The 27,071-nt window shown below is 44.9% G+C and overlaps 1 protein-coding gene across 1 annotated transcript in view; it reads right to left on the reverse strand.

Moving 5' to 3' along the window:
• Positions 1–775: 775 nt before the first annotated feature.
• Positions 776–27,071, reverse strand: part of KCNB1 (potassium voltage-gated channel subfamily B member 1) — a 136,468-nt gene continuing 110,172 nt past the window's right edge. Inside the window, exon 3 of the mRNA XM_064167504.1 lies at positions 776–11,454. Coding sequence (XP_064023574.1) covers positions 9,430–11,454 — 2,025 coding nt within the window. The 3' untranslated portion in view covers positions 776–9,429. The remainder of the gene's footprint in view (positions 11,455–27,071) is intronic.

A 27,071-nucleotide genomic window follows, 5' to 3' on the forward strand; every position in this document is an offset into this window, starting at 1 on the left:
GTGTGCGGGGTGCAGAGCTGCACACACAAGCCATCGGTCTGGGTAGAACTGTGTGCTCGTTTGTTCTTCTTACGGTTTGAAACGGCCATAAATTAACAGCTCCATGAATCAGGAGGCTCAGATTAGAGCTCTGAAGGCTCTTACAGAAACTGCATTCCAGTGTTAAAAAAAAAAAAGGGATGTAATCAACTGAGCTTGGCTTTGCTCTTGTGACTTCCATAACTTATCCCATGCACTGCTTCTTCTAAAGGAGAAGAAAGCTAGAGTGGCTCTAGCAAAAAGCCCAAGTTTAAGGCTCAAACAGCAGCACCAGCAGCCTCTTTGTCTAGTTTTCTCACTCAAAGCTCTTTGTCTCCAACCCTCGGCTGTTCTTCCATCTGCATCCGCTTCTGCATCTGCACAACCGCACCATCAAGATGCAGCTTTCTAGGTACTGTGTGTGACAGGGGTGTCCCTATGTGCCACACGTTCTCCAGGCACAGGAAAGCTGGGAGGTGCCCCAGTCCCCGAGCCCAGCTGTGGCTATGGGAGAAGAGAGTGGATTTTGTCCACGCAGAGTAAGGACCGAAGCCCACAGGTTTATGCACTGAATCTGTCAGACCTAAACCAGGAGGTGTCAAGCTTGGCACTTCTTTCCTGAATCACGTTCTCATCCGTGAGCAAATAACATATGTCTAAACCTGCTGTCAGCTGCAAGCAGAAACTCAGTGCCAGCTGATGGTGGTTATGTTTTTTTGGCCAGCATATATGACCATGAAACAGAGCAAATAAAGGCTTTGGTTTTATCCATACCTTTTTATTTATTTCTGTAGTCTGTTGTAAGGGACCATTGCTTTAAAATCCTTAGACATTTGGACGTATTTTACAAGACAGTACAGTTTCTGAATGTCACACATTGATCACAGTTTCATACTACTACATGCATATAAAGACACTGATTTTAGTTTTTCTCTTTTAATAATCTGCTTACGGAAACAACTGGAGAGGTCAATAAACTTCAACAGAGAATGACTAAACCAAAGTTACAAAAAATGTAAGACTCTAAGTACACTAGTATATGGCTAATGTTGCTGTCATCACCCCAAAGTGCCAGGGCATTGAAACATTGCTTAGAAGGGGAGAAAACATATGCTGAGGCATTGCTCCTCGGGTTGCTCCAATACGACCCAATGAAGGCTGTGCAAGAAGTGCGTGGGCTGTTGGGCAGAGGTGCAAAGCTCTGCCCTTTGTTACAGACATGCTGGCCTGGACTCCCCACTGCTTCCTCACTTCTTCCCCACTGCACAGTTTTAAGAAATAACAGAAGTGCAAGGCAATGGAGAGACCAGAAACATTCTGCCCTTTCTCAAGCTGGGTCACAGTTGGTTTCAGTTTCCAGATACAAAAGAAATTTGATTTGCATGCATTGGCATAGCCACAGGAAATGTACATTTCCCCAGTTTCTATTTGTTGTTAAATATGCCATTTTCTTTTCTTTTAAAGGGAACCCCATAGCTTACTTATCCTTCAGTGACTATGGATGCTCGCTGCTGCTCTTTGGTGATGTCACTGGGAAGCCTTGCCTGGGGCTCATGGGCTGCTCTGCAGGGCTAGCAGCTGGCAGAGCTCTGCCAGTCCAGCAGCCGTCCTGTGCTTTTGGAGAAGGAAGACCTAAGGCCCTGTGAAGCGCTGAACAGCCATGATATGCAGCACAGAGACAGACTACTCCAGCATCCTTCCACAGGCGTGGAGTCATCATTGCACAGCACTTGTGACAGTGCCTCAGTAAGTGTTTTGTCCCCATTCAGGAACTGCTTCACTGGCTTGATGAGAAAGCAGGATCCTGTTGCAGAAGTTGGAGTTTATTGTATTAATGCTAATCTAGTTGGAGAGAGAGTTTGGTTGGTAGCTGTGGCTGGCCTTTCTGATTGCAGAATCATGGCTTCAAAGTACTATGGAGATGCTTCTCCCTGCCTTCCTCCCCCCACCCCCAACCCAAACACATCTTTGGGGAGTGTTTTAGTGCAAAAGCAATTTTCTGCTCCCACCACCAAAAAGACAGAAAGAGTGGGGGAAAAGTGATGTTCTCTGTCTTTGCCACGAGCCAACAAAACTGGTAAAACCAAAATGAATTTCAGTGGTGACATGAGCCAACGTGTGGCTAATGGTACTTAGAGGCTGTGTTAACGCAGCAGAAAGGAGAGGCATAAAGGGCAGAGCTCCTAAATGAAACAGAGAGTAAAGAGGAACTGATGAAGCCTAAATGATCTTAGATGTAAACTACCAATAGGACCAGAGGTTGTGACACCATTACTGGCCCATCTGCTGGTAGTGTCCTCCCAGCATCAGTAAGTCCCTGTACCAAGGGCTGAGAGTGTTGAACTGTGTGGCTGAGCTTGTAGTCCTGCCATAGGAAGAGTCATCTAAGTCTGAGACACTGTTTGCAGCATCAAGCCCAAGAAAGAGGGCTGCTGCAGAGGGGCAATTGGTCAAGATTGGAATGGCATGGTTATCATCCTCTTGCCTGGAAGGATTCTGTCCTTTTACAGGCTTTCACTGACCTGTCAGTTTCCCATCCTCTCACCCCACTGGTTTCCTTTAGGTGCTGTGGACAGACACCTCCATTCCTGAGGTCATACAGAGCCTTTAGTTTTCCACCAGCATTTAGAGATATAAGTCCAAATTCTTTACTGAGCTAAATGGGACCAGCTCCATTGACCTCAATGGGCTTTTAATAACAGAGCAAAGACTTTGGCTTTTCGTGCAAATTTGGCTCCCCAGCTCTAGTTTGGGTGAATCTTTCTACTAAGCCCAGCCTGACTGTTATATTTTGAAGTTGGTGTTGCTACAGTCTTGAAGGACCCCTTTAAAATGTCAAAGGTTAATCCTTGTTCAGTCCTACAGAATACCAATAGCATCATTTCTAGTTAAAAAGAAAACCAAAGCTTTCTCTTCTAAGCCTCTAGACTGATAACTTCTTGTGCGATGAAGCCAGAATCAAGCAAAGCACAATTCTGAGTAGTATTTACAGATATGAACACTTGTGGCACCCTACCATTGGTGTCAAAGGACACTTATTTGTGGCTTAGCTAACACCAGCAACAAAGGGCATACACACCCTATATGCAGACTTCTGGTTTTCCTAAGGTTTCCTTTGTCTGGCTCAGACAAAGTTTCAGTGCAAGAGCCTAAATCTGATCAGCATGGGGTGTGAAAGCCATGCTGGAAAATAAACATCTCTTCTTTGAAGGGCCAGTTGGTATTTAGGTCATTTCTGTTGTGGAGTGGGAGGTGAATTTACCTGCAGGTGCAAATTTAAGACTGGCCTTGACTAGAAGCTTACTATTGTTTTGTTGGCTATGCTCAAACAAAGTTAGTAATACGAAGGTGTCTTTTGAAAGATTTCTGTGGACCTTGAGGGTAGCTCTGTCAGGCTACTGCATGAACTGCTCCCCAAAAAAGTAAAATCCCAGCCAGTTTTAATACCCTCACATGTAAATTCTTGCTGCTACGTAATCACACCCAGAACTGTGTCTGGTCTTTCACCTGGGTGGTAGCTGGACCTTCTGAAACACATGTTTTCTCTAATTAATTCTGTCTCAGGTTCATTGGTTAGTGTGGTGGACATACAAGAAAATCACACAAGCACACAAAAGGAAATGGGACCAAAACTCCATCTTTGGAAAAAAAAATGTGGCCACTGACTAGACTGCTGGGCAGAGTCAGAAGGAAGTGCTTGTGCAGAGCTACAGAGCTGGTCCAAAGCTCTTTGTCATGCTTAACTTCAACAGGCCATGAGATAGCTTCAGGATGCACATTTATCTCATGGACTTTTAATTCAATTTATGTGGTGATACAGCTATAAAAACACAAGGAAGATCATTAAGTAAGCAGGTACATGGATGTACTTTCCCACAGCCAAATCCAAATGTGGTCCCTTTCTGGCCATGTACATTCATTTTTTTTTTCATTCCCTGCAATTTAGTCTCAATTTCTGATTTTATTTGCCTGGAACTGAAAAGAGCTATTCCAAAACCCAGTAGGAAATTAAAGTCTTGACCCTTCTGTTTTAACCCAGGAAGAGCTCTCCCTTAGCTGGGAGTTCTGACTGAGCATTGTCAGGCCACTGCCCTAAAATAAGGGTCTGAATTTTGGTGCTTATCCGAACGCCATCATAATTATTAGGACAGTCAGACTCAAATCCCATCTCTTGTTTATGCTGCCAGCTTAATTGATGTTAAGTCTGGGAAAAAAACACCAAAGTCCAGGCTATGGCCAACACCAAAGCCACAGGCATTTGCCAGTACTGAGGACCAAGTCTGGCCTCTTAGCTTCCGTAGCCAGTCCTCAATCATTTTTAAGTCCCACACAGAGGAAAATACGACAACATGACAACAACAGACAAACTCAGAGACCTTTTGCAGACACAATTCCAGGAGGGATGTGGCAGGTGTCTTTCAGAACAAAAGAAAATACGGACAACAGAAAGGTCAGGGGATTGGCTGTGTAAATGAACGCCAGAAAGCATCTAATATATTATTCTGTAATACAAAAAGAAGAAATCTGACTTGATTGCCCTAATATAAATTTGCTAAAAATACAGATATATATTTATATATTTTATATATATATTTATATATATATATATATATATAACTAACTTTTTTTTTCTTCTTTTTATTTTTTTTCTTAAATCTGAACAGAAAAATAGACTACTCTGGAATGCATGAAAGTCACATGACTTTTCCATACATCAGATACTTATAAAGCCAACACAATGGCAAACAGGAGGTACAGAGGTAATCAGAACATCTGTACTTTATTCAAGAACTATTTAAAGCCATATTCTCCCCGAGTGGGTGATCCTAAAGCAACCTAAGATAACAGTTGTTCAGTCTCATTACCATAAGAAGTGACTGACCAAATATGAAGACATTGGAGTTAATTTGGAGTTGCTGGGGAGCTCACCTCCCATCGTGCTCCCCACTGAGCTGTGCAGGAGGGCTTTGGTGCTGCATGGTCTCCATCACTTGGCTAATTGATTCTACTATTTGCTTTAAAATGAGGTGTCAAACACTATTGGAGATCACATTATGTGGAGCTTACCAACAGAGAGAGAACTTGGCTTTAGAAACTTTGCGATGAGTTTTAAATACCCTCGTTATTTACTACAGACTGTACCAGTCGTAATTCAGTCCAGACATGAATGTACAATAGGTACAAATATTAACAATACATTACAATTTTACAGAAGAGAACATGTTTTTCCTTAGAAATGTGTATCTTATTAGCTGCAAGGGAAGAAAAGGCTACAGTTTGTCACAGCCATAGTTGCCAAAGGAACCGACCGCCTCGGATGTGTTTCTGCGTGACTTGCACAGACAGATATTCCCCAGCATTGACACACAGCATGTTCAGGAAGGGAATGTGCGTTCTGTGGGGTTTCTTTCCCTCTTTTTTTCCTCCTTCTTCTACATGTGTTGACTCTTGAACCTTTCAGAAAAATACGGATTTCAGAGGAGACTGTTTTGTTTCATTTTGTTTGGGGGGTTTTTTGTATTTTTTTTTTCCCATAAGTGTGCTTAGGTGAAGTTTCTAAGAAAAGGCACTGAGAAATCTACTGCAATGTGACTGCTGTTTTCCTCTGTTCAAGGATGAAACTCAAAGGATCTTTTCCTCCTGCTTAAGAAAGCTGTACCCATTCCTTCTGCATATATCTATGTTATATATATATATATATACTTATATATATATATATGTATGTATTAAAAATTATGTTGATGACATAAGATACAAGCAAGCTCAGACATCACATGCACATAGTCCTTTCAGAGATGATGTCTTCTGCAGCAGCAGGTGAAACTGTCAGCTTGCTTGATGCACAGTAAATGCACAGCCCTGAATGCCAAGGATGGGTGGCAAAGCTGCACGCCGTAGCTCGATGCAAGAGGTATTGCACATTTTCCTCACCTGTTACGAGCTTTGGGAAACAAACCCTAAAATGAAATTGGCTTTCTAGTGTCTATATGAACATTATGTTTTCAAAGCACTGCCTTTCCTTTTGTAATGAGTACAGATTTAGTCTACTTTAGTATTAGGTTAGAGTAGATTTCCCAGTGCTTACAATGTATATATATGTGTATTATGCACACACACACATATATAGATACATACTTCATATGCAGACTTTATTTCAGTAAAATAAATTAAACATACTTCCTTTTTTAACTGGGCATGAAATGAGAGCTACATCTTCATATACAAATAAGAAAGAAATGCTCTTCAAGCATATTATATGCTCATTTTGAAATTATTTGCTTTCTATAAGAAATCTATAGGACTTTGGCTATTCAGACTTAAAAGGTAGATTTTTAAGATACTTTTGAATTTGGCTTTCAAAAGCGACTCAATAAAATGCTACTTGGAAGGTAGGACTAAACAGATGATAGAAAGTGTGTGTCATGAGTGATCACACAAGGCAGACAGAGGGCCTTTGGTTACAAGGAGAGTTGCACCAGTTGATTATCAGTTAGAAAAGGATAGAATTGTTGACCTACACATTTTTGTCAGTGCCATCTATAAACCAAATACATCAATTTGGATGAGCGTGTGGTAAGTACTACACTATATGGCTATATTTAAATACCTTCACTTTTGCAATATGTAAAATATGACTTCTTTTTTTTTTCCACGTGAAAGCATCAGCTCTAAAAATATTTAACTTGGAAATCACTATTACTTACTTTATTAAAAAAAAAAATCCCTGATTTTTTCTTCTTTTTACATTTGTGCTGATGGCAAGCATGAATGATCACTGAAACACAGAAATTATGTCAAGACTCTTCACTTCTAAGATTTCCTGTTGCTGCTTTATGGCCTCAGAAAGCCGCAGACTGAATTAGTAACCACTTTACTTCTTTTTTGTGATGACTCAATCTTAACTAGTATCTCAGCAACACATCGGTTCCTCTAAGTACACTTGTATTTACTATGGCCAAATCCTAAAGTCCTTCACCAGGCAGAGATCCCACTCAGAGGAAGGGTGGTTTTTGGCTGAGTGAAGGCAGAGTAAAAGCTAACAAACCTCAGAAACTGGCCCTGTGTAAATACTCAGGTGAGTATCACCTGCACACAAAGGTGCCTTGGACTTGCTTCGAGTCCCTCCCGCGTCAGTCTGCATGGCATGAGCTCTCTTTCTGTGCTGGTGGGCTAATTCGTGAGGTGGTGAATCAGGTCTTACTCACACCTTTCCCAGGGCCTGGCCTTGCTGGGATGCAAGGATCACTTCTAAGTATCTGGGGCTGTGTCCCAGCAACGGGGATGGGGTCGGCAGAGCAGAGTTAACTCCAACGTGTGTACAGTTTTGTGCCAAGGACAGACCTAACAAAGCTATCATTGTAACCCATAATAGTTCCTAAAACATATATGTGCTTATTGCTTTTGTCCGTACATGCTGCTGCATTCACTATTAGGGATTACAGACAGGAGCACTGCACAGCTCGGACGGACAGACATTTACATTCAGGACTAACCAGTGGCTTGGTTTTTTTACAACAGGAAGGAACGAAACGCAGTGGACTTGAGTGGCTTGGGGTCCTCCTTCCGCCTGTGCTCCTCCACTCCCATGTCCCGTGTCTCAGCACATCCCTGGGCCTGCTGCCTGCGCATCGTTACGTGCCCCAGCAGGTGCTTGGGAACCGGCCAGGAAACGCTTGTGACAGAGTTATTTACAACGGAGTTTTACAGTAGAAACAGAGACCGACATAAAGGATCACCAGCACAGGTAGCACAGGACAGTTTGTGACCTGCTACAGGCAAGTAGCAAATCACAGTCACGACAGGAGGCACAAATTAAAATAGTGCTTGGTTAAAGTGCTTGATTGTTACACTCTGCTATCCTACTCCAGCATTGCCACAACGACAACAGAAAGTCAACGTAAAGTGCTTTTCCCCCCTCCGAGATTAAAAACCAAAGACAAATTATTTCCTACACAATTTGACATAACTTTATTGAAACAATAGTATTTTAAAAACCTAGGCTGGTGGCTGCTAGTTCTGGTCATTTAAAATGGTCAGATCTTTTTTTTTCTGCTTTTCTTTTTTTTTTTTTTCTCCTCCTTTTTTTTTTTTTTCTCTTTTTTTCTTTTTCTTTTTTTTTTTTGTGTTTTTTTTTTTTTCCTTGTTTCCTTTAAAAATGAATGGATGTTACTAAAACATCAGGCCTGCTTCTCCTGCCTCTGGCAGCGCTCTGCAGGAGCCGCTTCTGCCCGACCTCCTGGCACAGAGAGCAAGGCCAGGCCAGGGCCGGGTGGCTACCGAATCCCTCTTTTTGCATATTTATGTAACACTTGCATATCTTTCACTGCCCCACGTGGGCACAAAAAGCTTCAGACCGACCGGTTCCTCTCCTACGCCAAGGGTAAGAGCTCTGGCCGACACCAGGAGCTGGTGCGCGGGCAGGAAGAGGAGGCCCAGGGAGCCATCCCGGTACCCCTGGCACATGCCACAGGGGCCAGCCGCAGCACCGCCACGTTGGGCTGTCCCTGTGGGGCAGGGCAGTGAGCATCCCCCTTCCGCAGAAGGGTAGGGTGAGAGCTGAGCTCTCCTTCCAGCCCTACGCTCCCTGGCACCGGGAAGGGGGTCTGGCTGCGATGCCTCCGGAGGATCCTGCTTCTGCATGGCTCCTTCACACTTTCCTAGCATGGGCTGTGGATCCCCTGAGGGTCCACGTGCTGGCCCTGGGGCAGGTACCTATTCTTAGCAAAGGGTAAGTGCAAGTTTCACTATGTCCTAGGGGATGTCTGGCTTTAGATACAAGTGGTGCAACTCACCCTGCTGATAGTCCAAAAGAAAACACCAGGTCCTACGGGCTATCGCGGTGTTAAACACACAGAGAGCGTCTTCCTAATTAGTTTCCCTAGCCTGTTTTAATGGTTTTCCAATAAAGCAAGTGGTCCCTGTTACCTTTAGACATAATATCCATCAGAGAGAGCTGTAGATGGGGAACAGCTGCCCTGAAGCAGTAGGCATTGTGTTTTAGATAGCTTTATACCAACCCCAGCAATTTATTCCAGAGTTCAAATCTGGCTGCCTTGGCATCCTTTATGGAACTAATGCAAATCAGGTGTTACTATTTCCAAAAGGAGCTCTAGCGTTCAAGGGGAATGGATGGATATTTGGTCACATTGGCTTCACTGGACAACATGAAAGGAGATCAATGTGTGATCATGATTTGCAATCCTTATTTTTGACTGATGTGGGCAATGTCTTTAGAGTTGTTTCAGAGAAGGACATTTTCACAAACCCACACTGGACCTCCCCCAGACTTTTAGAAACAGGTGGCTTATTTCAGCCAAGTTCATGCCATGCAGAAGCTCTTTTTTGTTTTTATTTTGTGTTGACTGGAAAGACATTCCTTTAAACCTTCAGTAAGTTCTTTTGGAGCCCATCTCAGATGCTTTGATCACGTGTGTTAGCATGTCCTCCACTGCCTGGTAATACATGGACTTCTGGGGAAATGTGATTTTCTAGTCTGACAGTTTCTTGATTGCCCTGGGTTCTTCCAGTGATACCTTCCATAGAATAAATGCAGTTTTGTCCTATCAGCTTAGGGGAAGTGGGTAAAGCAGCAGCTTCTAGATGGTTCTTCTCTGTTCTATAAACATTGTCCTTTTGCTTTAGGTAGCCACTGTTTGTAATGGTGTACTTGGGACTCACATTTCCGGGTGGACTTGAATCATAAACCATCTGACCTTCATCATCAGTGTCAGCATCTATGTATTTGTGTATGCCAGCATCATGGAAGTTGAAAGCTATGGCTGTCTGTGTCTCTGGTGACTTTGGGGGTGTTCTTGCACTTGCGGTTGTGTAGATCGACGTTTCTGGGCTCATAAGAGATCTGTCAGAGAGTAAGGAAGTATCTGTGGCAGCAGCAGCAGCAGCTCCTCGGCTCTTGAGAGGGTCTGAATATATTCTCAGTACATTTGAGGCTGGTACTAACGTGCTGGTGTCCTCTTCCATGAAGTTGACTTTCAGGGACCGTAGCTTTAAAGGGTTACTGGCCTTTATGGAGCTTCTGGGACTGTCTATGAAAAAAGCAGAGCGGTGGCTGCCTTCGGAGCTCGGGTTCACTTCCACAAACCTGGCACCGCTTCCCTCTGGCCTCCCCTGCTCCTGGATCACGTTAATGCCACCTTTGCAGGGAAGGGTAGAGAGGGGACTGTGGGAAAACCTCCCAGAGTCAGGGAACTCTGCCGCACAGCTTATGAAGCTGTCGATGCTGGACATGCTCCTCATGTCGATGATGCCATCAGTGTGAGTTGTCAGCAAGGGCACCATAGGGCCAGGAAGGGTTTCCATTTCTAGCTCTTCCTTTTGCTTTCCAGATTGACTTGATTCTTTAGTATTAAGGTTTGGCTGTGACTGAGTCTTTGCCATTTTGTTATACATGTCCTCTAGCTGTTGAACATTCAGGTGTTGGGGACTTGAGGATGACCTAGCTTTTTCTGGAGATCCTTGCTCCTTAGTTTCAAAAGATTTACTAGAGCTAGTTTCAGAAAGCGTTCTCTTGGTCCATTTCCATTTGCTGGGAGACAAGTGATTGTCCTGAACTTTATCCTTTTTGGCTATGCTTTCTCCATTCTTCTCAACCACAATGTCCATGAGCTCTATACTACGGGCAAATGCGTCCTTCATGTTCATGGAAACAATACTGCCGTTTCTTTTTGCTCTTTCAAGAGCTTCCCTGCGCTTAATGGCTTTCTCTTGCCTTTTCTGCTCCTTGTAGAACTCAGAGAAGTTATTGACAATAATTGGGATGGGAAGAGCAATCACCAGTACTCCAGCAATGCAGCACAGTCCTCCTACTATTTTACCTAACAGTGTTTTGGGGTAGATGTCTCCGTAGCCTACAGTTGTCATGGTGATTGTTGCCCACCAGAAAGAGGCTGGGATGCTCTTGAATTTTGTATCATCCTCATCCTTTTCTGCAAAAAACACTAAACTGGAAAATATCATAATGCCCATGGCCAAAAACAGGATGAGTAATCCAAGCTCATTGTAACTCCTCCTCAGAGTAAACCCCAAGGACTGTAAACCCGTCGAGTGCCGGGCAAGCTTCAGAATCCGGAGTATCCTCATAATCCGAAATATTTGGACCACTCGTCGTACATTTTGGAACTGAAGTACACTTTTATTGGATTCTGTGAGGAAGATGGTGACATAGTAGGGCAAGATGGCCAGCAAGTCGATGGCATTCAGCGGGCCTTTGAAAAACTTCCACTTCTTAGGCGAGGATAGGAACCGCAAGAGGTATTCCATTGTAAACCATGCAATGCACACCGCTTCCACGTGGGCAAGTTGGGGATTATCTGTGGTCTGCCCGAATTCATCCACGCCTTGTAGTTCAGGAAGTGTGTTAAGGGACAAGGCAATTGTAGATAGTACAATAAACATGATGGAAATGATTGCCAAAATCTGGAAGGGAAAGAGAAAACAGTGAGTTGATCTCAGCATCTATTACACCATCTATCATCACCATTAATGCATGGCTGTACTTCCACTGCCACGTTTCACAACAAATCCTGCTCCTAGCACACAGAAGTTCAGCTAACCAGTGCATCCTGAGGTAATTTTACTTGGGAAGCTGCTCTGACAGATGCAGTGATGAAGCATCTACTTCAACTCCTGTGCATTCATCTCTGTGCAGTGAAGGAACGTGAACCAAGCAGCTAGGATGGCAGGAAGGCTGTGAAGCAGTTCACAGCAGGAGCTTTTGATTAACTACTAATTAGGTGCCCAGCAAGGCCCATCTGGACAGCAGGCTCTGAAATGTAAGCAGGAAGGAATGCAATTGTGAATGCAAGATTTGATCAGAGTGATGTCCTCCATTTAATGCATGGTTACATTTGTAATTTTGGGTGTCTCTGGCTAATTACAGAGATGTGTGTATAATTCTACTACTTGTAAGCCTACAAGGATTAAGTTCTCTTTTTAGTGACTCCTCTCTAATTTGAAACTTGGCAGTTGTGAAGCACGTGAGAACTTTACCAAATCTTCTAAAGCATTTTGAGCTACTCTGTGTGTGACCAACCATCCTTGCTCCTCTTCACAGACAAAGAGCAAACTCATCCAGGCAAACCAAACTGCACAACATTGAGACAGTCACAGCAGGGCACATTCAGCCACTGGAGACCTCATCCATCATCTGAAAACAGCGCTTGGGCTAAAGAGTGAAGTGACAGGAGGCAGGTCTGCAGTGAGCAGCCTCTCTGAAAAACCCACACAAGTCTCCTCAGATCCTAGGCCACTGACTTTATGCAGAGCCACAAAGCGTGAAGGTCCAGACTGGTGTGTTTGCAGCCTTCAGATGGTGTAGGCAGGCTGGCCTTCCATACCCGTTTTACACAGACATTCGTGTTACCCTTTCTGGCTTTCCCTAATTGCATCTTCTTTTAAAGTCAGGTTGGGGTGGGGGAGTTAGAGCTGACAGACAATTAGAGGAGGGGTTGTTTGCTTTTTTTTTTTTCCCTACTAGTGAATTCTTTCTCTAGTGTATTAATTGGGGGAGATTGTGTCTAGTCTCTTAAGCTACAGCAGTGATTTCAAAACAGGCGTATACGTGACTAATATTTTATGTATTCATTTCAGTGTGAGCTGGTCCCTTCTGCTTGCTAGAAAAGCAGCATGAAATCAATTGCAACGTATATGCATGCTGCCTAGATTCGTAATGTCAAACAATGATATTGTCAAACGTGTGACAAGAGCTCTGCATCATGAATCGCAAACCTGATACGCTCCTTCCTTGCCCCTCTAACTGGATTTTACATTTTCTCAGCCAGCCTCATAATGCCAGAATATCCACAGTTACTGCATGGGGTCCTGCAGAAATAAATGCTTGAAGGATTTCTCTTCAGCCAAGCCCAGCACAGATAATTCTACCAGTCAAGAAATATCAGACTTCTGAACATTCATCCTTGCATAGCCAGTCACTGTGGAACTGGTCTTGCTGCTGTAGGAGAAGCATGAAGATCCAGTATGGTTCAGAAACACTGTGGTCTTCTCAAGAACAGTCTCACCTCTTCTCCAAAGCTAAAAGGCACCAAAGGCTAGAAGCTTCACTTGAATTTAATGTACATAGCAAGCTTAAGCTATGGCTTGGGGAGAGAAGCCCATTTACCTTCCAAAAAATGGCTGAATTTAAGGGAAGAGTTTCAGTTTTGAAACCCTGCTTGCAACAAGTGTTTTAAAATCCACTTGCTGTTGAGGAAACCCCAAATCAGTGCAATAAGATCATTTAGCCTTTAACTCACCAAAATGTACTAGGTAAGCTGGGTTTGTACGTGGTACTGCAGACCTAGCAATCTCATCTGAAGACTGAGATTTGACTAGTAACAAAAAATACCTCCATTATACACTCTGGTTTCATCTTCTAGATTGGATGAAATGGAAGATGTGAAGGGGTAAATGGCATCCAGTGCAGCGCTTTAGTGCTAGCGATTTTGGAATAGTCTCACTTTCTGTTACTCAGTTATTGCCAGGAAAATTGCTGGGAAGATTCCTTTTCCTTTTCAAAAAGGTTGCCTAAAAAAAAAAAGTTAGTTCTTGTTTGTGTTGTGCTGTGCAGCCTCACTGCCCTAGACAACCTTTCACCTCCTCCTTCTTACCTTCCTCTGCCATAAATCTGCTGCTGAAATATCAACAACTTGTGCAATGGGGAATTTGACTTGTTGAGAGACTTCTCAGGTCAACGAGCCAAAGACTCGTTGGAGAGGACTTGGAGGGGTTGCAAAAGTGTAGGAAGGACCCCACGATGAAGAGAAGCAGAGAAGGACGCAGCAAAAAGCACTTGAACTGATGGCTTCAAACTCAAGAGAATAAAACATAAGTCAGGAGTCTTGTGCTGAAGAAGAGAGAAATTCAGATGTTAACTGCTTCTGCATGGTTGATTGTTTCAAACCTGGTTTGAAACAATGATATCAATTGGTTTCAAACCAATGGAAACAACTGGTTTCAAACCAATCTCCTCGAGACCAAGTAATACCCTTGAGAAGCAGGGGAGCTGATTTCCTTTCCTAGAAGGCTCTTTTAGTGTTTTTGCTGTCATTTCTTTGTTTACAACCCAACATTTCTGAAGGTGTTTGGGATGCTTTCAGTGGTAACTTAAAAAAAAAAAGGGTTTTTGCTTGGTTTTATTTCTGCCCACTATACACAGAAGGGCTTATTTGTAGACTTAGATATACCTGGTGTGTTTTATCTCCTTCACTTTCAGTGTAAATATTAACACTCCATCTTTATTCAGTGGATGGCATCCAGCGGCAGTAATTGGTGTCAAACCTTCTGTTTCCTTTGATATACCTTCCTGCTTTGAAGATCAAGGCAATGCCAGATGAACATAAATTTTAAAACTGGGAGATCTGAGGGTAAATTTTGTTTTTTGTTTAGCAGATTTTAGCCATGGAACTAAACAATAAACAGAGGGAGACATTTATCATTTCTCCTGCAAGTTGCAGCAAGATGTCACCGGTGCTCCTAAGATACAGATTTTTCCCTGTATTGATCTACTGCAATCATACATCTTTGGGAATATTGTCAAGCTAAGAAAAATGTCTAAGTGTGAGTTGATTGTCCTCAGGTATTCAAAACACATTTTGGTAGGAAAGTACAAATAACTGGGAGGTGAAATATCTCCAGTAAGATTTAGAGGATCCCTCTCTAAAGCATACCTCATCCTGGCAGCATTCACCATCTATCAGGAAACAACCAAGAAACAGCTGTCCACAGAAAACTGGATCCAGCTGCTCTGGCAGGCATCAGCACTGCATCCAGTGGCACAGGGCTCTATCCCAACGTATCTACAGTCTAGGATCTCACATTACAGAAATCATCCCCTGTCTGTGTACTGAGGATCCCTGTCTTGACCATACTGAACATCTAAGCTTGGCACCTTTCGTATTTTCCACTGCCATTAATAACAGACAGAAAGCTGAAGGAAAGAAAGCCTCTAGACATGCTCTGTGTGGCAGGCAGCCTTCTCATTTGATTTTTGGCCATTTCTCTTTCCTTTTCTCTTCCAGACTCACCTCTCTTTAAACAAGAAAAGCCAATGGGACAAATTCAGGCTTGAGCAGGAGCTCCCATTGCAGTGAATGAGGCTCCAGCTGCAGCAGACCCTCTAAACCAGCTAAAACAGTGGACAAGCTCACAACCTAAAATTTGGAGTCACAGGTAAAAGATTTGATGGCACGAAAAGATGAAATGCTTGGCCTGAGGACAGGCCACATTGGTGGCAAAAATAGATGAGGGAACCTCTGTCCTTCTGGTGCCACATCCATGACAGCTGTTCTCCACTGTCCTCACATGTAGTCCCTCAGAACTAATAACAGGGACTCCCAGAAGACTAGGTCTTACTGGGCAGGTTTTCACAACAGAGCATCACAGATCCTCCCTAAATCACTCATTAAGCTGAAAGAGTCTAACACTAGGTTGTCCTGGCACAACATTCAGACCATTTCTACCAAGAGCTTGCAGGAGAGAAGATCTGCAGTTCCCTTCCTCTTTGCTTCTGTGTTTACAGCTATGCTTCACCTATAGAAACACACCATAAATTGTGATGCTGCCCACCAGCTACTTTTGCAGGTGTCTGGCAGAGGGTATTGGATGGACTCCTAATGATAGCACTGGCTTGTAGTGCAAGTCTCAGTATTTATGGGCAAGATTCCAGAAAATACTTCTCCTCCACTAAATGCACTGTTTCACAAAGATTTTTATGGAGTGAGTCTCTGGATTGCTGCTGTCGTTCGTCTGTGAAAGCTACATAACCCAAGGACAGGCAGGGCAAGGTTTGAATGAATTTAAAGCAGTGATTAGCATGAGGGTACTTACATGCTGGTTATTATACATGCAAATGAGACAAGCAGGCTGATTATGTGAGTAAATGTAGCCAGTTCGTGTGCAACTGCTGCTTTCTGAGGCAGAATGAATGTACCATGCTTGCAAGCCATTAATCCCCACCTCCTCCAGAATCCCACCAAAAAGAGGCAGACCACCTCTGTCTTTCAGGAGATATCCTCCTGCACTTGGCCTGAACCTGCTGACTGGCTGAGTGGCCCCAGGAGTCCATCCTTTGTCTTAGCAAGCTCTGTGCTCATCCTTGTGAGGAAGAGGGCTCCCATGAAGGGGTTGGTCTGTTCAGAATTTGCCTGTCTCTCTCCTGAGCTTGTGGTAGCCTAGACAGCATGAAGTTTTAGACAGCAAGGACTACAAGGCGAAGTGCAAAGTCCTGCATCTGGGGAGGAATAACACCAGGCACCAGTAGAGACTGGAAGTCCTCTTGCTGAAAAAGCCCCATGAGAAAGACCTTGGAGTCCTAGTGGACAGCAAGTGCTCCACGGGGGAACAATGTTCCCGTGTGGACAAGAGGGCCAACGGCAGCCTGGGATGCATTAAGAAAAGAGTGTTCAGCAGGTCTGAGGAGGTTCTCCTCCCCCTCTACTCTGCCCTAGTGAGACCATACCTGAAATACTGAGTCCAATTTTGGACTCTTCGGCCAAGAGGCAGGCATCTGTCATTGGAGAGACTCCAACATAGAGCCCCAAGAATGACTGTGGGACTTGAACACCTCTCCTTTGAAGAAAAATTGAGAGAGAGCTGAGGCTGTTTAGTCTGGGGAGGAGAAGGCTGAGAGGGGATCTTATGAATGTCTATAAATATTTAAGGGGTGAGTGTCAGGATAAAGGTGCCAGGCTCTTTCTGGTTGTGCTGTGCTAGGACAAGGAACGGCAGATAGAAGCTGGGACACAGGAGGTTCCACCTCAACAAGAGAGGCATTTCTTTAAGGTGAGGGTGATGGAACACTGGAACAGGCTGCCCAGAGAGGTTATGGAGTATCCTTCTCTGGAGACTTTCAAAACCCACCAGGATGCATTCCTGTGCAGCCTGCCTAAGGTGATCCTGCTCTGGCAGGAGGGTTGGACTCAATGACCTCTGGAGGTCTCTTCCAATCCCTAACGTTCTGTGATTCTGGTTTAGGTTCAGTGATATTTATTGCTTGATTATCTGTTCTTTGCACTGCTAAAGACCCTGACTAAGGTCAAAGCATAAAGCCAAAGACTTTCAAGGCTGTTAAAAGTAGCAAGGATTGGCTGCCCAAATCCCATAGATGGCTCTAAAGTCTCAGGGTAAGCATCTGAGATCTATCTGCTCATGGCAATATGCCCTATACTTTTTCTGTCTTCATGCTCAGCAATGAAGCTGATATAGCAATGAGAAGGGGTGGTGCGTGGGAGAGAGTAGGAGGGTGTTTGAATATAGATTCAATATTCTTGGAGATACGATGAGGAAATTGTTATGTAATCAAGAAGTTCAATAATGGTTTTGTCTAATGTGTTTTTTTAGCTCCATCAAGGCCTGCAAAATAAACTTGGCATCAGGACTGGGTTTCATTCATATGCTCCATTTACTAAGGGGTTTTTCCTGCTGCCCTCCTACTTCCCCAAGCAAACAATATACTTTGAGTCAGACTGTCCAGCTCCACCCTGCCATGCCTATGCCAGCCTCTGTCTCCCCAGGCTCTGAGAAACAGAGCCCAGTGTATTTTGAGCGATATCCCACGTGCTGCACAGTGCAGAAACAGATGGAGAGTTCCTTAATCTCCTCCCTGTTTCATTCTGCACAGGAATAACATCTCCTGCTTATGGCAGCTATACATGTCTGTGGTATTTATTGACAGGGACCTGTTTTAGGAAACTTCTCTTCACTAGAAGATGCCTATTTATTCCTCATCTGAAAGGGCTTGCAGAACGTGGTCACTTCTGCTGTGTTTCTGACCACTGGGCTTGCAGGTTGTTTCCTCTAGAAAGTGCTGAGGCCATAATGAAAGGTAACACAAAATACTGAGGATGAACATGGGGTTAGGGTTGCAAGGGAAACACAGAGAAACTGTAACCTGATTTTCTATGTGGAAGAATGTTAAGATAAAATGTACAACCTTGAATTCCAAAACCTCTAAGTCCCACTGATTGCTATGAATTACAAAACAATGCTCAAGAGTTTTCCAGGGTCTGGCACTTTAGGTGCCACTTCTGCATCCTGTCCAAGGTGTCCTGAGACTTCTTAGCACCAGGAGGTCTGTGGTCTGGAGGGATAGGACCCTGCACAGTCCAGCTCACTCACACTCCTGTGATGTACCCAGCAATTGTGCCCATAGCCTGTGAGAATGTAAACTCCTGTGTTCTCTGTAGGAGTACTGCATAGCATAAAATCCACAAAACCAAAATAAAGATCAAAACATTTACGTTTTGCTTTGGAAATATGTGAGATTTTAAGTTTGACATATCCTGGTTTGTTATTTGATCTCAGTTGTAGCTGCAGTAATTGTATCTGTTGAGAGAATAAATCTATTTGGTTTAAAAGAGGATAGAATACTTCTGCTGATTATCTGTCAATGCTTGGTTTGCCTACAGGCACCTAGATAGCTGCAGCTACAACTGCTGCTGACTAAGCTGAAGTGGGCAGAAAAGTAGCCTTCAGGCATGGCTGCCTGTGAGTTCCTTAATGCTGTTCAGAACATGTTCAGTTGTCAGAGAGCTACCAGGCTGCGTTAAATGATAAATGGTGTCAGTCTTCCTTCTGAGCAAAGCCCAGATGCAAATGGTGTGCTGGGAAGGAAGATTCTAAATGAATGAAAATACTGAAAAGGCAAACTTCAAAGGCATGCACTGCCTTTAGACGTCAGCACAGTGAGAGTGCTCAAGAGAAGACAAGAGGGGAGCATCTGTCCTATTTCTGCTGCTGCTAGCATGGGGAAATAAAAAAGGAAAACAAATACATGGCACATGGAAGCTCAAGATTCTCACTTTCCCCCTACCCTTGCCTTCTGCCCAGGGAGGCTGCAACCCCAGCAAGCATCACTGCTGTGAGGTATTCAGCCCTGTCAGCACTAGACAGACACAAACTGCCTGTCCTCCCTGTTTGGCTGTGCAGACAAACCTTACTGCTGTCCTCATGCTGTGGCGGTGTGCTCTGCTCAGGCCTCACACGTCAGAAGGTGATCTGTGCTCCCAAGCAAGGCTCTAGCCATCCCAGCGCTTGCTCTCCCCACCTCCCACTCCTCCCATCATCCTTCCCTTCTTGCCTGACCCACTACATCTTCATCTTGCTTGCACATTCCATCCCTTTGTGTCACGCAGATGCTGGGTCTGGAGAGCGGTGCTGCACTCAGCAGCCTGGTCTTTCCCTGGATGACAACTAAAGAGTTAGATCCTAGTGGTGAACCTCCCACACAACACACAGAACATCCCACTTGCTCCTCAACCCTCTGCACTACAGCAGGTCATTAACTGTCACCAGATCAGGCTCCAGACCACCTACACTGACAAAACCTTCCCTCCAGTTTGCTGCTCCCCTTTCAGGTACATGTCCCATTCCTGCTATTTACTTTGCTTTTGAGTAAACAATGGTCTGGATTCAGAAAGAAAAGAAGAAGAAAATGAAAAAGGAACACCTGGGAGCTACTCTGCAAGATGCCTTTGAGCTTTTACCCTGTACCAGGGAAGAAAATGCTTGTGATCAGTTCCCACTGCCTCAAACAGTCTGCTCTGCCTCAGCCACTATTTACAAGGGATGCTGAGCTTACAGTGTTGGTGTCTGCTGAAGTAGTTGTGGGAGGAGTTTCCTGTAATGGTTAAATTCAATCAGGAATGTGCCAAGATAGCATGAAATCAACTAAATGTAATTAAGCAAAAACTATTAGCTTGATTGCTAAACCAGTCTTTCTCTCATGAATATGCACAAGAATAATTGATATTAATTCTTTTCAAATCTGAGGCACATTAATCCTGCATATTATAGTGTGGAATTTTTTGGAAGACTAAACCAGTTCCACTGCTGCTTTCTCACTGGAAGGTGAATTGAGTTTTGCTGCAGGGAGATTCACCTGGTCATTGATACCAGGCTGCCACATAGTAAGGAAAGCAGGAGAGAGCTCAAGTGATGTTTTGACTGCAGAACTGGTGACCTCTTTAATATTTCTTCCAGAAATGTGTGGGAAGAAGTGGCAAATCCAGTTACCAGCATCAGCCACACTAATGGCATTATGAAGGGACAAGGAAGCCTGCAGGAACAGTAAATCACTATAGACAGAGAGGCAGTATCAGTGTCCTCTACCTGCTGATGTGTTTGGTGCTAGCTACCCAAGCGCCGGAGCATTTCAAAGGGCTGTTCTTTAGGGCTGACGCTAACTTGCTGTGACTGTTGCACCTGGGTCCTTCTACAGGTTACAGGAGGTTACTCCACTGAGTTTCAGAGGGTTTTTTCCCCATTCATATTTGGAACAAGGGCACAAATTTTGTGCTGACACATTTCTACTGCCTCACAAGCTGGGGGAGATGTACTCCTTTAGGGTGACAAATCCTCCTGTTCCATGGGTGCACAGCCCCAGGGTCTGCCCATACCCTTACAGGCTGCTAAGAGGAGCTTTGCTGTCATGTGTTGCACTGCTGTGAAAGCCCTGGGCTCACACGAGGGATTACAGCTGTTAATTGTTTAATTCCTTGCAAGTAGCCTGCAAAGAAATTTAATACCAGCACCCTTCTTATTGCAAAAGCGACACATGAAGCCCACAGGAAACATCTCTGCAGGATCCCTCCAAGCTCTCAGCACCTTCCTAGTTTTTAGTCCTTTATTCTGCTAAGACTTCCTACTTTCCTGACCAGCTTCTCTGCTTATCATCACATCCACACTTATCTTTGTGTTGGGCAGGCAGACCTTGTATCAGACAGAAGGGCTTTGATGCAGGGACATGTCCACACATGAGTCCACCCTTCTCATGCCTGGGCTCCCAAGGCTTTTCTCTAACTACAGCAGAGCACAGAGCCCTTGCTGAGGGCTTTGGCACAAACTGAATAAAGTGTTTTAATCTCAAGCACAGATGGCTCTTCCCTTTGTAAGCACTAAACACTGGATTAGATATCACATATTTAATAAATAGCAACAACTGTATACAAACTGTGTACAAAAGCAGCTAAAAGCTAATCTTTGGCAATTAATCATTCACATGAGGCCACGGTAAGTGGTAAGCAGAGACAGCAGAGAGTGAGTCTGAACACAAAAGAAAAGGCAGCTGTGCATCAGTGTCTCAACAAGAGATTGATCTCAGCTCAGTAAGACAGTTTTGACTATAAATACAGAGGCTGAAGCTCAAGTGTGGAGATGTGTGCCTGCTTCTTTATTAGAGTTGTTATTTTTTGGTTTGGGTTTTTTTGGTGGTTCCCCCTCCCTGGTTGTGTTTTGGTTTTGTTTATTTTTAAACTCTATTGAGCTCAGAAAAAGCTCAAGCTTTTTGAAGTGTGGGCTGGCAATCTGGGAGCACTCACTCCCATGCTCACTGACTTCTGGACGTTGACACAGCCATAAACCTTTCCAAACCACAAGAAACAAATGCCTACTCCAGATAGCCCTTGGCTTTCTGACAGCTTTGAAATTCCTTATGATAGCCTTTCTTATGTTACTGCACCCCAGCACGCTCCCAGCAAACACTGCCCAGGCAAGACACCAGTGAGATACACATCACACACTGAAGCCACTTCTTTCTCTCATCCTTTCCCCAGCACAGACCTCTGAGATCATCCCACTACTTTCACCCTCCCTGGGTGGTCACAAGCAGCAGAGCTTCATTTATGTTATCACAGTACCTGAGAAGGACACTTACAGCAAAAAAATTTACCATGTCTGTTGCAATGCTCTGGTGACTGCAGAAACCCAGAGCTGAATAGAGAGAAAACAAAGAAACAAAACAAACCCAAAACCTACCCAAAAAAAGAGGGGGCTGGAAAGTACAGATAAATCCACTCTGGCCAGTTCTGTGGCCAGTTCTGGGCCCCTCAATTTAAGTGAGATGTTGAGGTGCTGGAATCTGTCCAGAGAAGGACGACAAAGCTGGTGAAAGGCCTGGAACACAAACCCTATGAGGAGAGGCTGAGGGAGCTGGGGGTGTTTAGCCTGGAGAAGAGGAGGCTCAGGGGGGACCTCATTGCTGCCTACAACTACCTGAGGGGAGGCTGTAGCCAGGTGGGGGTTGGTCTCTTCTCCCAGGCAACCAGCAACAGAACAAGGGGACACAGTCTCAAGTTGTGCCAGGGGAAGTATAGGCTGGATGTTAGGAGGGAGTTCTTGCCAGAGAGAGTGATTGGCATTGGAATGGGCTGCCCAGGGAGGTGGTGGAGTCACCACCCCTGGAGGTGTTCAAGCAAAGCCTGGATGAGGCACTTAGTGCCATGGTCTGGTTGACTGGATAGGGCTGGGTGCTAGGTTGGACTGGATGATCTTGGAGGTCTCTTCCAAGCTGGTTGATTCTATGAGTCTATGAATAGGTAACAGAGCTGGGGTTTGTACTGTTCCTTGGTGAGTTTTGATTGTTAGGTTAGTTTTAGTTTTTGACTGATTTGCCTTCTACCCTAGAGAAAATCAACTGAAAGTGTTTGGAAAATGCAGGCCTGCTGCCTTTTAGTGAATGTTTATTGAGGAGAGAGGAGGGGAGAAGGTTAACTTCCCTGTAAATGGCAGCTGAATGGTGCCAGGTGGTACACCATGCTTTAATCCATGTGAAGAACAGCAATGACCAGCACTGAAAATTCTGAGAAATGACACACTTCTCTGGGCTTTAGCTCCTTTTTGAGTTGCCTTTTCTTCTCATTTGGGGTTTCTGCATTAATAGAGGTTGATGCTGTGCTGTCTATTGGCTGGGAGAAATTAAACTCGTCACGAATGTAGTTCTTTGAGAGGCTGAGTCTTCCTGAGCTCTTAATTTGAGCTGATTTGACTGTCTCATTATCATTCCAGCAGATTTTGGAATAGCAAAGTTGAACCTTCCTTGAACTTGTTGGCTCCACGAGCTCTGTTTTCCTCTCTTCTCCCCACCTCCATCCATGAATAACAATACCCTGTATCACTTTTGTGTGTTTTTTTAATCCTACCGAGGCCTCCTAGGAACTGTTTGCTAAACAAACACACATTACCGTGGCGTGTTGGGGCAGAAGCATATTAAAGAGCCGGAGTTTTTGCCAAAGATAGAATTCGATGTCCTGGGAAACTGGGGATTTTCTGTCCCTTATCTCGCACGTGGAGCAGGCTGTGAGCACCACGGCTCTGGGCTTTGCAAAACACACACTGCCTGTGGACTGCCGCCAGGTCGCCAGTTTGCGTTTCTGCTCTGAAATGTCACTGCAGTTCAGCTGAGCAGATCCCAGCTGGGATCGCTGTTTTCCTTTCCGAGCATGGCTCTGCTCGACTCACCCTGCCGTGGTTCCCGAGCTGCAGAGAGGAAGCAGCTCTGCACGGTGAGGAGGTTTCAGCTAAGGCCCTGATGGCCAGCAGAACCTGTCTCTCTAAAGACGCTTGGGTAGCACAGTCCTGCAGCAGAGACCTCCCTCCCCTCTGCGAGAACCTTCTCTGGAAGCAGAGGGCGGCGCGCAGGGGCCGTGCCCCGGGGAGAGTTGGTGCAAGCCAGGGCAAGGTCAGACGGAAGCCAGCCCGTGGGCTCCTTTAGCCGCTGGATAAGGCTCTGTCTCCCGTCAGGCTGCATTATCCCTAACCAGCTCTGGCAGGCGCTTCAGCTCTCTGCTCTTCCATCAAGACAAACTGGCTAGACCCACCTTCTCGAGGGCAGTGCTTAACCCTTTCCACAGCTACTCGCTTGCCTGTGGGGAAGCCCAGATACTGACTGGGTCCTGGACAAGGCACAAAGGCTGATCATGCTACTGCAAAACGCTGATTGCTAAACTGGGGGATGTGATCCTATCCTGCTGGAAGGGGCAATCTTGGGGTCTGCTGGAGCTCTGCATGTCTGCAGAAATGGGCACCTCTTTCTGTGCTGCCTTTTGGCTGCATCATGAGTGTAGCACAGAATGCCAAAAATCCCCAAGGGAGTAAGACTTGCAAAAGATCCCAGCTCCTTTCCAGATACTAAACCAGGACTTTCCAATGCGTGAGATAGGCAGCATCTCTCAATGACAGCACTTGTGACAATCACCTGATGCCTGTTGCAAGCTGCTGGATCTGATTTGGTAAGAAATTGCTCAACACAGTGGGGAAGGAGACAGACAGGAAGCCCATCACAGGGAGAACCCCAATGTGGAGTGGGCAAAACAAATGCAGCCTAAGCTAGGAGTCACTTAAAGAGGGCAAAATACTAAGAGAAAAACCCCTCAGCATCCCAGGGCCATAAATTTGTAGGAATTACCAAGGGCTCTAGGAATTACCTTTCAATGGTTGAAATGCAGCACAGATGTGAATGAGAGTCTCTGGCAGCTGAGGGCTCTCTGTGTGCTATATAGAATGAGCTGGCAATTCCCAAGGCAGCTCCCAGCAGCCAGGCTCATCAGAAGAGCTCATATTGGGTTATTGTTTTCCTTCATTTCTTAGACAGAAGGCATGCTGAGGGTAGCAATACTGGAACTGTGTGTCCCAATTAACCTGCTGCAGGTAGGGGTCAATCTGCTCTCTCCTGCATCCCCCTCTGAGGGCACAAAGCGTGTCTGTTCCCATAGCCACTCTCCCCTGGGAAAGAGAGGAAGGAATAAAGGTGCTGCTCTATTGATGAGACAGTCCTGCTTTATGGTGCTGCCCTTCCTGCAGCCTGCCTGAATGGGCTGTCCTTTTTTTCCCCTTTCTCTCTCATTTCTCTGTCAATTGATTGCTCACTGCCAGAGGATATTATTGGCTTCAAAAGCTTCATTTGCTGGTTCCTGAACTGCTCATCTTCTCCTGGCTTCTTTCTGCTTCTGGAGGTCAGATCCGAGTCCCACAGTCATTAGGCCATTTTGGGTTTGACCTTGAGAGCTTCCTTTGCTCAGCCCATCACAGGAAAAGCCCCTTTGGTCACTCAGACAAAACTTACCAAAAAATCTAGTGGCAGGAGACAATTATTTCAGTGGTAGGTAGAAACAAACTGGAACTAAATCATTTGCAGCCAGGTTTAAAGAATCCAAGTGCCTGGGGCATGTTTCTGGTCACTGCAGAGCTGGGAGGGGGCTCCCGTAGTTCCCTGGCATCCCTGCACACACCAAAAACTTGTTTCAGTTGTATAAAGGAGCAGTTGTGCTCTGGTCCCACCTGTGGGTGAGCTCATGGGTTTCAAGAGGCAGCTGTATAATTGGCATGAAAACCGCAGCCTGTTCCCGACGACTTTCCACCTGTGCTGGAAACTCCCAAATTGTAACCTTCAGTGAGTGTCCACTGAAGTAAAGGGGGGAAATGAAGTGGTGAATCCTGAGCTTCTGCACCATGCTGTCCAACTTTGCCCTGCCCAGCTGGGTAACCACGGAGAAGAAGGTGCAGTGGTAAAGACACTTTACAGAAAACAACAATCTTCTTAATTCCATAGCTTAGGTTTTCACCTTGGCTTGTTCTCTGCAGAGGTTTGCTAACAGATCTTTGATATGAGATTTTTAGCATCTTCTGGGCAGAAACATCTTTATGAGACTATTAAATAGTTGGTGGACTTATATTGGAGATGGACACTTAAGAGTATAAGATCAGCAGGGTAAGGAGCAGGCACCTGCCGTGGGCAGGCAGGCCCATGGGCATAGACTCTCCTTACTTCTGGGGTGAATAAGCCAAACTTGGAGCTGCTACTACTGTGGCTAAGCTTGACTGAAGATGTGTGATTTGGGTCTGTCAGTGGGTTAGCTCATTTCCTCTAAGGCTTTGTACCTTTGCAGGAGGAATAAATAATGCCCTGTTCTGGATGGTCTCATCCTGTGCTGCTGCAAATGTGCCAGCACAGGCTCCCAGCCAGAAGCTCTTAATGTGAGCCCCAAACAAACCGGGCTTGTGCTGACTGTGTCTGCAGCCCCATGGAAAACATAGGTGAGAGACACACTCTGTGGAGAGCTGGACTTAAACATGGTTTAGGAACCAGAGACTACAGGGGCCAGCTCAGGAAAGACACTGGGCAGAAACTGGAAAACACAGCAAGAGGCTGTTCTCTCGTGGGACACAGCCAGGGACAGCTGGTGTGAGATGGGGTTCTGAGAAAGAGCTGACTTCAGTCAGTCTCATTTAGGAGCTTTGCCTGTGAAGATTTTGAAACTGCCCTTACCAAACTTTCAGTTTAAGGTATAACATAACACAAGTTCAGGGTTAAAGAGATTGGAAGGAAAAGTCTTTGTAAAAATAATTAACACTTAAAATGGAAAGAAGGAAACACTAAAAAGGTAGCTTTGTTCCACACCTTCTATAACGCAGGCAGCTTCTGTGTGTTCTGTTGTTGTGTGGTGAGTCCCCACACGCCATCTATTCATCTCCATGGACAGATACATGTCTGGAGGGGAAATGCAGTTACAAGATCCTGCTGCTGAGGTCAGTGGCAGAAATCCCTTGTTTCAGTAGGGCACTGCTACACCAAGGGTCTGTCCTTCCATGCTACTTGCCAAAATACAATATGAGGAGAAGGGATGAAGTCATCCTCTTACCAGAAGGGATGTAAACACTGGATCCTGCACTCACCACTCTGGTGAGGCAGCTGCTGCCTTCCCAGCTGTGTACTGCTGCTCTGCTCTTGTTTCCAGCCCTGTGAAGGAAGGCTTGAAAGCTTCTCATTTAAATTCTGTCTTTGGGCAAGTTGGATACCAAAACAGGCAAAATTTTGGCATTCTGGCTGAAACCTTGCTCTTGGAAATGTGAAGAGTTATTCAGGCTGTATTAAAGCTGCACTAAGAGGTGGCACTATTGAAAGCTAAATAAAACCCCTTGAATACTTTGTCAGCAAGGCAGGAGAGGAAATAGGAAGGGCTCCTATTTCAAGATGTCTTAATCAAATCCAGCCCCATCTCTACCTCAAAGTTTTTGCCCCAAACTCCAGTTAAACCACTAAGCTGAGAAGGATCTCAGTTACCAAAGAGAGAGGTAAGGAAGATACAAAAGGAAGAACATTAGCTGGCAAGGCCATGCTCCTGGATTGTGTCAGGGCTCCGTGGGGGAGCTCTGCAATGCCGACAGTTTACCTTTCAGATCTCTCAAACAAAACAGCTCTTGAAAATTGCTAAAATATTATTAACACAAACACAACATAGCAGCAGGGTCACTTTGTCATAGTG

Source organism: Pogoniulus pusillus, chromosome 29 (assembly GCF_015220805.1).
Source record: "Pogoniulus pusillus isolate bPogPus1 chromosome 29, bPogPus1.pri, whole genome shotgun sequence".
Classification (NCBI taxonomy): domain Eukaryota; kingdom Metazoa; phylum Chordata; class Aves; order Piciformes; family Lybiidae; genus Pogoniulus; species Pogoniulus pusillus.